Raw genomic sequence first — 12,565 nt, 5'->3', positions numbered from 1 at the left:
CGGCTCAATGGTCTAGGGGTATGATTCTCGCTTTGGGTGCGAGAGGTCCCGGGTTCAAATCCCGGTTGAGCCCGGCTATAGAAACTTTTTCGAAAATATTTTAAAGGCGGCTTTTATTTTTTCGTACGGTTAGTTAATTAAACAAATAAGTCGAGCGATTGTCATTTGTAGATATGAGCATAGTATTTGGTTAACAGCTGCTGAGGCTGGGGCTGCTGCTACTGCTGCTGCTGCTGGTGCTGCTGCAACAATTGAGAGATGGCTGCCGGTTGATTTGAGCGGACGCTGCATTCGCAGCCGAAACAGCTAAGACGATAATGAACCGGGGCTAAAATATGTGCAGCTCGTTTTGTAGCTGCAACGATTGAGCAGCCGATAAAGCAAAGTGAGTATGTGTGTGTGTGTGTTTGCGTGTGTGCTTTATAGACGACAATTGGAAAATTGTGAACAATGAATATGGTTGCCGTTGTATTCGCTATTGACCAGTTGCATTAGCTGGTGTGAACAGATAGAAAATGCCGTCAAATAACCCAAATGCCCGAAAGTTCAGCGCTTATGATGTAAGCGTGAGTTATCGGCTTAGATAATTTCCCCAGCTTTGTATTCGTGTGTGCGTAAAGACATTAGCCGTAAATAATTGACCCGAAGAATGGAGACATCTCAATCAAGTCTTGCCAAACCGCACAGCTGACTTTCACCTGGCCTGGCCTGGCTTGGCGCAGCGCAAACAAATCAAATCAGCCAACGATATGCAATTTTGGTTAATATAACTTTTCATATCGTGGCCTTCGCTGCATGCGCCAAAATGGGACTTCATCACAAATAACTGCAGGCCACAAAATCCAAAAATAATATAAATAATAAGCAGCTGCGACTTCGAGTTAGCCGCGACACAGAGCCGGCAACAACAACAAGTGCCTGTTAGCCAGTTCCATGGCACAATATCAACAACATCAGTCAACCAAAAAACAGCTCACTTTTTGGCCAATCCGAATGACAGCAGCCCACAGCAGCAGCTGCCTTTACGTCAAAACTCACGAAAGCGCAAAAATGTGGCCTTAGAGATGAGCGCGTGACATAAAATCCTAGCAAAAATGTTGACTGAATAAGATAAATGGAGTTTGAACAATGTTCAGATTGGCTTCTAAAAATGTGGTTTAATTAAAGGAAAATTATTTTCAATCTTAGTGTGCATAGGAGAGGTTTGATTGAGCTAAAGACTTTTTACAAAGAATCATTTACGATAAATTGTAAGCCAATCAACAAATAAGGGTAGTCTCAACTAGTAATTGTAATATTGACTTTGATGAGTAGCCATAAAATATTAATATTTAAGGTTATTGTGGAATATAGAAAACTCAAAAGAGTTTTAATTTCTATACAGCGTGGCAAAAAGGTATCAATTCTATTGGAGGATGCGAATAGCGCCAAATGAAAAGAAGATCTAAGGTGGAACATCGGGTGATACACATTTGTATAAATATCTAGATCTGTTAGATATTTATACAAATGTGTATCACCCGATGTTCCACCTTAGATATAAGTATATAAGTATATAAGTACTCAAATGTATGTCCAACTGTATTCTGTTCCTAGAAGCAAATATAGAGATTCACTAATAAAATGAAAAATTAGTTGGTTTCTTTTGAGAAGCTTCGTAATTCTCAATGAGTTAAAACTTTGAAAGACTAGCAAAGTTTATTTTAATAATAAAGCTAAAAGCTTGTAATGAAATATATATCGATATATATGAAAACATGTCAAAAGGATAGTAAAGAAAGTTGTTTAAGGATTTTTGGAATGAAAATATTTTCTATTTTCTTTTATATAATATGTATTATATTATTATAGTTTTTATACTCATTCACGAAAGTGAATCAGTATATTGGTTTTGTGCAATGTCCGTCTTGCTGTCCGTCCGTCTGTCCGTCTGTCCGTCCGTCCGTCTGTCCGTCTGTCCGTCTGTCCGTATGAACGCAATCTATTTCGGCGCTATTGAAGCTAGAGACTTGAAATTTGGAACACATACTCGTGTATATCTCCGATTTATAAAGTGTTAAAATTTTCCCGATCCGCCCACTAGGGGCGTGGCAAATCGGAAAATGCATTTTCCGATATACCAGAAATCATGTTTGTTGAAGAGCTAGAAAGCTGAAACTTGGTATGTAGGTCCGCGTTGACCACCCAAGATCACGAGCTATGGCGGATATATCTACGCCCATTGGGGGCGTGGCAAATCGGATAAAACTGTATCTCCTAAAGTTGTAAACCTAGAATGCTGAAATTTTGCACGTCAGCTAATGGTATGATTCTATAAAGTCTGAAGATAAATTATAAGTCTACGCCCGTTGGGGGCGTGGCAAATCGGACCTGAAGATATAGTGATTTTTTAAATTCTCCTATATTTTGGACACTATTGATGGCAGAGACCTCAAATTTTGTACATATACTCGGACTGATCACCCAAGACCAAAAAGTTTTGTCGGATATATGTCCGCCCACAGGGGGCGTGGCAAACCGCAAAAGTTTATATCTCCTAAAGTATAATAGCTAGAAGCTTCAAATTTGGATAGTTGAGTTACTGGTAGCCTCCTCTATCGATTCCCCAAAAATAATTGTTACTCCTCTTTAGGGGCGTGGCATATCGAAAAATACCCTGTAATTTTCACATTTTTTTAGGGTAAGCATTCAAACTTTGCAGTTAGGGTAACGTTATCTCTTTCTAAAAACTGACCAAAAATGAGGTGTCTACGCCCAGTTGGGGCGTGGCAAATCGGAAAAACCTGTATATTCTACAGTATTAGAACGAAACTTAACTACTAAATTGTTGATGGGATGTGAATGAGTATTCCGCAGTCGGTAACGCCCGACTGCAACGTTCTTACTTGTTATTATATGACAAAGCAAAAATTCAAATTAATTTACATTAATTGCAGTTTATAAAAATTATAATAGGACTAAAAATCACATTCCGTGAAGCACATTTCCCCATCGCTAACACATCTCAATGTAAACTTAGGCCTGCATTTGTAAAATTTCAAAGTTATGACACTGGTTGTTGGTCGTTTACTGGTATATAAACGTTAAGTGATCGCTGCATGACGAGCAGCTGACAACGAGTAAGCTGCAAAAAAACGTTCATGTTTCTCATGTTCTTTTCAACTGGCGCACACATGGCGTATGAGTAATATTTTTGGGTTAATGTTTTGTAAAAGGCAGCAGCAGCAGCAGGAGCTGCAGAAACATGAAATCGTATCAAAAGCAACCACACTCAACAAATCACAAGCTTTTGCTGCTCGGCAACAAATTGGCGTCTAACTTGACTCTAGAGTCAGGTGTGGTTGAACCGTTAATGACTTCTGCTGCCGGCCAACAGAAACAGAAACTAAACCGAAAAAGAAAAAAAAAAAACAGAAACTCCGCCAATTTTAACGAGACATCGACAAAGAGCAGGTAGGTAGCACAAACAAGCGATCAGCTGCCATGATCAATGAACTGTTATGCTTGTTTGTTTTTAGACCTGGTCAAGTGAATGCCATTTGCTGCCAGAGACGAAAAGTGAATGTAATAAGCACAGTGAAAGGATTCGCTCAAGGTGCGCCTACAAACATACAGCAGCATCCGAAATGAAAAAGATTAATTATGAACTTATGCAACTCAGATAATTTACCTATCAATGCACTGCAAATAGAGCGAATGATGATTGCTCAAGAGCTGAGGAGTTGATAGCAGCAATGTGCGGCAGCAACAGCTCTCTGTGCGCTCATTGTTGGAAATATGAGCGCCACCCGCATGTCACGCAATTGAGTGTAAAATTACCTTTTCATTCATAAAATACCAAAGCGCAGCAAAGAAAAGCGTGCACATTTTCACTTATGCATTTTCCCTTTGCCATGAGGCAACCTGCCTGTTACGTGCTCAGCAGCTCCCCCCCTTCCCACAGCTAAGCCGCTGTAACACTAGCTGCCGCAAAAACTCGGTTACTTGGTCAGCTGCAGGCAAAAGCAACCCACCAGCACCACCAACACCACCACACTCAACCACAGGCATCTCCTCGTCACGCAGCTGTCCATAATGCAAGCATTGCAAAAGTTGCATCATTAACAACATAACTGTTATGTCTAAAATTATTTTTTAAATATTATTATAAATACCAAGAGCCGAAGTAATTTCTCCATTAATAAAAAAATTATATCAAATTTTCGCTTCATATAAGAAACATTTCTTTTGGCACTTCGAGCAAGGTATGAATGCATGCGTGCATGTATGTGTGTATATATGTATGTATGTGTTTATATACGTATGTATGTATGTATGTATGTATGCATGCATGTATGTATTAAATTCATTTAGAATAATTTTTAATAATTTGAATAATGATGTTCTAAAGGTTTTCATTAATTGTTATACAATCTAAGTGATGCGTACAAGAAAGACACATAGGGATTACATTGATACCTCGTATACCTCAGAATCATACACAAGTAATAAAGCTCTAGTGGCCGACTAAGGCATGAACAGAATTCTTCCTGCGCAAAGCTGAAATTCCAATTATTCTACGATTCGTTTTTAACTAACTACATTGACTTGTATAATTCATTAAATTCCCGTTAAAGGCTGTTTTTATAGTGCTGCTATTATCTTTGTGTTGCACTCTATATTGCAGCTGTCAACAATGTGCCATAGCAAATGATTTTAGTTCCATTATTTAGCCATTTTATCAAAGGCAAGGACACTTTTAGGCAACTCACTTAACCAGGCCGGTGATTATAGAGCTTTAAAATCAGAGCATATGCTAAACACATTTGCACCTACTCAATGACAATGAAAACAAATTAAAACCGAAAGCTCTCCACAAAGTTTCTAAACATTACATTCATTCACAAATTAAGTGTAAATAACACATTTTGGTTACGCAAACAAATACCAGAATATCGAATGGGAGCTGCACAGCAGCAGCAAAGTGCTTGACAACAGGTGCATAGCATAGGACGGCGTCGTCAGGTGTTGAGTAAAGTGCATTTGCATAATGAGAATGCAATTTGAAATAAACGCAGGACACATGTCAGCGAATAAATTAATTTACTCCCCTTCTCTCTCTCGCTCAGTCTCTTCCTCTGCCCCACAGATTATTTATGCAGTCAAAGCAAACGTGACACAGAACAATATGTTTGAGTTGGCCAACAGATTGAGCCACACTGTGTGTGGCGGAGGCTGGTCAAAAGCAGCAGACGTTGCCTGATGATATTTTTAATGCAGCCAGAGAGCCACAGCAGCTGAGCGAAGAAGACGTGCTCACACACTTGCATTAATTGGCTGGCTCAAATGTTGGCCTAAAACTTAAATGTAGTAAGTAGCTTGCTGCATTCCATTCTGTCTGGTTGCAGCTAACCTCCTTCCCGTCAGATTCCCGCTTCCTGCTCTGCCTGCTCGCTTTGTTGGCCATATTTCAATTATAAAGAACTCAAACGAACTCAAAGGCGTGCAATTTTCAAATGCCAATTGATTTTGCAGCACTGACTGAGTCGAGCTCCCACGCGCAGCCGGACAAGCAGACGGACTGAGGGACAAATGGACCTGCCCACACACACACAAATACGTTTCCGCCGTAGTTTGCCCGGCGACTTGTTAGTTGCATGGTTTTTCATGCGGGCAGGCAAACAAATGCGGCAATTGGCATAACATAACTAGCGGAAAATGCAAGAGATTCATGCTGACCGACTAGCAGATACTGCGGGATTCATTAAAGAGCAAACTTGAATCATAATGATGAACGGCTCTGGAAAATATTTCCTGTTTATTAATCCGCGCTTTAGACTTGAATTCAAATTATAAATGCCTCCTAATATTTGTAATTTAAATAATTAAATATTTATGTCATTTTTGCATACATAAATAGTTTGTTTAGTTCATTACGAATGCTTCCTAAAATGTGATTTGAATAATTACACATTTATATAATATTTTAATTATGTTTTAGTTTAGTTGTAAAGCTTGTTTTGATATTAGAATATTATTATTATTATTATATTAAATATTCTTAATCTAGTTCATAGAACATTTGTTGCATAATTAATTACTTTAAAGATATAATCGATATAGCAAAAAGTAGGCATTATAACATTAATAATCTTAAGTCAAAAGCCTCTAAATTCTTGCATGTATTAAAATGTCAATTTCAAAGAATAATTAAATGTTTTTTTAATATATCTCCATCTAATTAGTTAAGCTTAAGGATTCGGATAAAAAAGCTAAAAGATTAATCAATTATAAGCAGAACGCCGAAAACAAGCCCTGATCGTTATATTTTTGTCATAACACGAAACGATCCGGAATACATTTGAATATCAATTCATGCGATCAACGCGAAAACATAATTTGAGTTTTAATGAAGTACTGCTAATATATATATTTTTAATACGCGATTCGGATGCCCAATATTGGAGATAAAATCGAATTCGATTAAATATGTGCAGTTAAATAACACCTATTTGTCAAATGGTTTTATAGAGTATATTTAACGTTGATCATTTTAGCAAACATAAGTCAAAGTCTGGCAAACACTCACATTCACATTCACATTCACACTCACACTCACACTCACTCTCTTGCAGTTTCATTCAATTGCGTTTGGCATTCGAGGCGCGTGATTTTGCAACTTGTGAGCTGCAGATTTGCCTTGTACTATTTTTGCCAGAGCAACCAGGGATGGGGCAGGGAGGCGTGGAGAGGGCATGCAGCTAGCGGTGCAGCCGGAGCTGGCAACCGCAGCACCCGCAACATTTTGCCAACAGTCACCGCAGCTACAATGTTGACAACGGCAGCGACCCAAGCGAATTCGCATCCGCGTCCATTTCCATGTCCAGGTCCATGTCCACCATTCAAAACCATTTAAGCGCTTTGGCTAGCTCGGTTTCTGCTTTCAGTTTTCTTTTCTTTTTTTTTATGCTCCCTTTTTTTATGCGTTTTCCATACACTTTATTTTCCATTTTCCTTTTTATGGGTTATTTTGACGCCTTTGGCGCTTTGCGTTGGAGCAGGAGGTGGGAGCAAAGAAGAGAAAAAAATGAGACTGAAGCAAATAAAAGAGCGCCGCAGGAAAAAGAGCATGTTATATTTCTTTGGCTGGGCATTATAATTGAAAATCCCACAAAGGTGTCGTCTGTGCGCTTTGTGACTAAATTGAATTTAGTAATCGGTTCTTTACGTTCCTCCCATTTTTTTTTTTCATTCTCACATCTTTATTGGCTTAGAAACGGAATAACAATCCAACAGGTTTTTTTTTCTCACTTTCTAACTATTCCAATCAATACAATTTTTGGGGCGGTTTTCTCACTTTGAGGTCATAAAAAAAAGAGTTGTAAAATCTATTGCCTGATCGTAATTAAACACGCAAACTCGAGTCGCCTCAGTTTTTAATTGTTTTTGGCATTCATTTATGGGAAAAACAACTGGCATTACCACAACAATCTATTCGTGCAATTAAACTGGAAACTCACTAATTGAACTTGAAAACTAGCGAATTAAAAGTAAATGTAAATGATGAAAAAATTTTAAAGACATTCATTAATCAACTTCAGTGTGAAAAGCGAAAACAATATAACATAATTTCAGGTCATTGTATATGATATGTAATATGTATATCTCTCAATCTGAATGGAGGTATTATAGGAGAGCTGGCATCTTAACGTGGCCATAAATTAATCTTTCGACTTATAGATAAGACAAACTTATAGAAAGTGCAAAGCTTGCGTGATGGTCAAATAAAAAGTTGTTGGGAAAACCAATGGAAAAGAGCTACGCTAAAAGAGCCAAGCTAATACTCTCTTGAATGTGTCGAAAGTATCTATAATAATAATTAGGTAATAGTTTTTAAAAATCAATGTAAATTCCACCAATGGCACCAATGGCGCCATCAATAGGTTGTACAAAGACTACTATCATATGACTTTCCACGCCTTTAGTGGGCGTATCTGTATTGACAGCTTAAAAACAAATTGTCGGACACGACTGCATACAAATTGTATACTTTCCAAATTCCATATTTTAGGCCTTATTGAAGATGTACATTGCATCCCAAACACTATTTTTATACACGTTCACTAGATGCAAGGAGTGTATTGGCTTTGCTTTGAGATTTTCTGAGCGTGAACGAGAATTATGCAGTGAATAGCACCCGACTGAAAGATTGTAATCTGTTATTTTATGAGCGACTTTACGAGCGTAAAAATATAATCAAAAATAATTTATAATATATAATTAAAATCTAATTGCTATGATTTATTTAAGTATATTAACATCAACTATTTAACAGTTATTTTATGATATATAAAACTTGCCAAGATGGTAGATAAATGCAAGTTAAATACTAAATTTAACTACAAATAACATGAGGTGTAATTTAATATGAATACGAGCACATATATTATATATGTACGTATATTGTTATAAATTATCACAACAATAAGTTACTCTATGATTTGAAGAGCCTTCTTTGTGAGGTCATAATATTGCGTGTCTAAATCAAATTTTGTATGTTTTATTATTCTCTCAAAGCTGATTTTATTTTGTGGCCTATGATTTTCCAGAAGAGCGCAAAGGTTAATTATCGCCCAGTGAAAGGCGGCAATGCACAAGATAAATAGATAGAATTAGCCTCCGGCTCAGGTACATGAAATAGTGAATCAATCAGTTTAGAAACGTAGCATAGGTAATTGCCTGTTAATGGATTCATTAAAAGCCGCAAAAGACAGCTTCAACGACAGCAACAACAGCGGCGAAACGGTAGTAAAAACAAAACACAGACCTGACCTAGGGCAAAGCAAAGGCAAAACAACAAGATCAAATGCCGAGGGGCGCAGAGGAGGGAACAACACTATCAACAATTAACAGTCGGCAGATCGCACAGCACGCGTTTGCTGCTGACCGCACGAATGGTAGACGAAAACACACCAAGAGAGTGAGAGAGAGAGAGAGTGGGAGAGCATGCTCTCGCGCTGTCGGCTAGCAAGCAGTGCGCGCACTGCTTGGCTCCAGCTGCAACAGTTTCAAATAAACGAATCGCGCAGCCGCGCTCTTGCCTCAGTTTCAATTGGAACGTTGCGCATGCGCCGTGGACGAGATTTAACGCGCGCGGGTTTTGATCAGTGAATTGTGATTTCGTTTTTATTGTGGTTTGTGCGAAATCTTTGCCATTCAATCGAAAAGCTTATAGTTGCCAAAGAGCTACAAATTCTAGACCATTTCCATTAATGAATGATAAGAATCGCGTACAGCTGCAATGTGAAAGTTGACTTACACAAAATATTCTTATAAAATTTAGTTTATTGTGTGTTAAACGCCAGCAACAATGAAAAGTGAAAATATGCCGAAGAAGCTTTGACATTTTTGTCTAAAATATTTGTTTTGTTAACAAAACGATGAACCCTAACAAAAATAAACGACCCCTTTTGAATAATCCGCCGAGAGACAAGCCATAAAATGGACAGATTTATGCACAAATTTACCGCGATAGAGCAGCTTTATTTATTTGAATTTATTTGCTTGGAGAGAGCGACAAATTAGTTTAAATGCTTTAGTAATTTGAGGTGTCAAAAGGTCGTAAAATAACAATGTGAATTGTAAATGTTGCAAAAAATAATGCTAATAGAGGCTTAGATTTTCTATGTCATCAAACAATTCATTCAAGGTTTTTTTTTGGGTCATACCCAAAACAAATCAGAAATTTCACTCTCAAGCCAAAACTTCTGGACAACTTTCCAAACAGTTTTTCTTCACAGTCCATGATTGATGTCAATCTTGTGATTCTATTGCATCGAACAAATGTTACCTTTAAAAGGCCCACACCTTAAAACAATATAAAAGTTAGACATTCACTTTTTTTAAGTTTTATTATAACCTCCATTATTATTAATTCGCATTTAAATTCTACGCGGAGTAACGCCTACTATTAAAATTTTTCTTCTTTTCGGCGGTGCTTTCTATTGAAATAATATTAATTTGACGTTGATATTTCTCAATTTAGATTTATCCGCTCATCAAATTATTCATAGTTGCTAATCTGTATATAGACAAGATTTAATATGCTTCTATAAGCAGCTGATTTAAATCAGAAATACCAAAACGACGAGTTTATTTATAAACGCGATTCCTGTATCACCATCAACAGAGGAACCCAATAAATAGAAATAAAAGGAGGCAGAACTAACTAAAAATGCAAAGTCCGAGCCGTAGCAGTTGTCGCTGGCTGTTGCCATTGGCATTTGGTAAGTACAAATCAAAACCAAAAACAACTAAGAATGCTCTAGTAGGATATGCTCAACTAGCAGATACCCTGAGGTCCAGTCCACATTACACCTAAATTGCTGTAAGAAGTATAGGTGTTTATTATGTGATCTAGCTGTTCCAAAAATAATATATATTTTTCTTGAGGGGTCGTCCAAACAAAAATCGAAATTCAAAATTTTATAAACTATATTGCCATCTAAGAAAAAATCTATTCTTAAAATCAATACTTATCGTTAGTTTGCAATAGCATGAACGGAGTTTTCGATCAACAGTAAACGCTAAGGTAAACATTAGATTCATATTGGATTCTTCAATCAATATAACAAATCTATAGTGAACTCACACAGCTTCACCTGTTCCACACATCTGCACAAAGCCAATATGCCCAGTTCACTCATTATCAATGCGCTTAGAGTATAATTACCCGTTTATACCGCTAGTCGATAAACTCGTTTCACCTGCCACCGGGCCGCCGCTGCTGCTGCTGTTTCTGGTGCTGTCAGTGCCGCTGAAGCTGGTTAGCTCGGGTGCTTCAACGGGAGCAAGGTCGCAAATGTCGCTGCTACACACTCGGTAAATATTGGCTAGAAATTATGCAATCCCCCAGGGGGGGACGGCAGGCAACGGCTGACAACAGACGAGTTCGCGCGCTGGCCCCAGGGATTGGCGAGGACATTACGAAATGTCAACAAAATCAGAGCGAAACGATGCGCGATTGTCCGACCGTCGAACAATTGCCAGGAGCATTTTGAAAATTATGTATAAGCGGCCGCTAATACCGGATCTAGTCGAAATGATAAATATCCCAAATACGTGCGCATAGTGGCATTTGATTCGTTTAGCGTTGCACGATTGAGCAATGTGCAACGGACGCACAATGAGGTCCATGAAGCTGTGGACCTTAAATAGGATTCATCATATTCATTGACAGCCAACGAATTACAGCGTCGCATTTTTACCTGTCTAGGTGTGCTGTCTGAATATTTGTGTGGTGCGGGGCTCGCGTTTGTCTCGGGGCAAACGTGCAACATTTTGTGTGCACTGCATTTGCAACTGCAAAATATGCAGCTAATTTATGCGGCTCGTTAGCGCATGGAATGCGCTTTCGTGGGAGTTTTCTGGGGATAGCTGCCATTGATATGTTAAGCAGGGCGGCAGGAGTTGAGCTGAGCTGTCTGACATGAAGTAAGGAGAACTCAAACAAAACAAAATAATACAGCAGCTGTCAAGAAGTTGCGAAATATCCCAAGCAGTGATATCAACTGCAATTGTGTGTGTAAATCTATGTGCATGTATTAGTGCTTGATATGTACGGCTTTATATATAGAACAGGGCAGCAGGAAGCGTGAGGTCAGTGTGTGTGCAGGGGAAAAGTTTATGAAGTAATTATAATTTATAAAAATTAAACTTGACAAAAACAATTAATCTATATATAAGTTTATATAATTTTGTGTTGATTAAATTACTTTCAATCTTGGTTTTTTTTTAAGTCTAATATAATATACATTCAATATTTTATAAGTGTTTTACAGATGAATTCAAATCTTTCACATGTCCATTTATTTGCGTAAATTTCCAAATATACTTAATTTAACAAATTTACAATAAATAATCTTCAAATAACTTAAGGTATTAATATAATTTTTCAATATTTGCATTCACTTCGCTAAGTCCCTCTAAGCCTCTCTTCACTTAACTTGGGCGCTTGTCAGTTTTATGTTTGCGTAAAACTTCAAGATGGATTACTTGAAATAATTACAGTTAACCTGTTATATTGCAACAACTGTAGTTTAAATACATTTTACAAATTAAAAACATATGTTAAATAAAATATATTAACAAACTAAACTGGAAACGCTTTCCCTTGACATTATGTTAATAACTTCCTAAATAGATTATGGCAAAAAACAAACAGCAAACAAACAAATTCACGTTCACGATCACGTTCACTAATTACCGTGAACTGTAAATCTCTCGTAATTTTACTTCACAATTTGAGTTTGTCAACTTTTTGGCTTTCGTGATTATTAACAAATTTTGTATACATATAAGTATATATGTATATATGCTCATTTTTTGCTCACCAAACTTGAATAATGGTCTTCAGGTGGCAACCGTTTGCCAACTAGCCATGTAGTCGAAGTGGCAGCAACGCCCACCTGGGGGCAGCTGCATGGAAAATGCTGTAACGCTTAGGCCTCAGCACTCAGTTAAAACAAGATTTTTCACTTGCCGCGCGTGGACAAACACAGCTCGACCGCTAGTGAAAAGAAAAAGT

General features: G+C 37.6%; 2 protein-coding genes and 1 non-coding gene across 5 annotated transcripts in view; 2 read left to right on the top strand and 1 right to left on the bottom strand.

The window, feature by feature from the left end:
* The window catches only part of qin (tudor domain-containing protein qin), a 68,203-nt gene that overhangs the window by 26,274 nt on the left and 29,364 nt on the right, over positions 1-12,565 (bottom strand). The gene's annotated exons all lie outside the window — the stretch shown is intronic.
* TRNAP-UGG (transfer RNA proline (anticodon UGG)) lies at positions 2-73 on the top strand. The gene has a single exon. It is a non-coding gene; the product is annotated as a tRNA-Pro (tRNA).
* Positions 9,091-12,565, top strand: part of LOC108618601 (uncharacterized) — a 30,830-nt gene continuing 27,355 nt past the window's right edge. For both annotated transcript variants that reach the window (XM_018014683.2, XM_089461714.1), the window contains exons 1-2: positions 9,091-9,173; positions 10,025-10,265. In XM_018014683.2, coding sequence (XP_017870172.2) covers positions 10,214-10,265 — 52 coding nt within the window. In that variant the 5' untranslated portion in view covers positions 9,091-9,173; positions 10,025-10,213. The remainder of the gene's footprint in view (positions 9,174-10,024; positions 10,266-12,565) is intronic.

The sequence above is a fragment of the Drosophila arizonae genome, chromosome 2 (genome assembly GCF_054131065.1).
Source record: "Drosophila arizonae isolate 15081-1271.41 chromosome 2, UAZ_ARI_1.0, whole genome shotgun sequence".
NCBI classification, from domain to species: domain Eukaryota; kingdom Metazoa; phylum Arthropoda; class Insecta; order Diptera; family Drosophilidae; genus Drosophila; species Drosophila arizonae.
The sequence above is the reverse complement of the archived record's forward strand: the minus strand, read 5'-3'. Positions and strand labels throughout refer to the sequence as shown.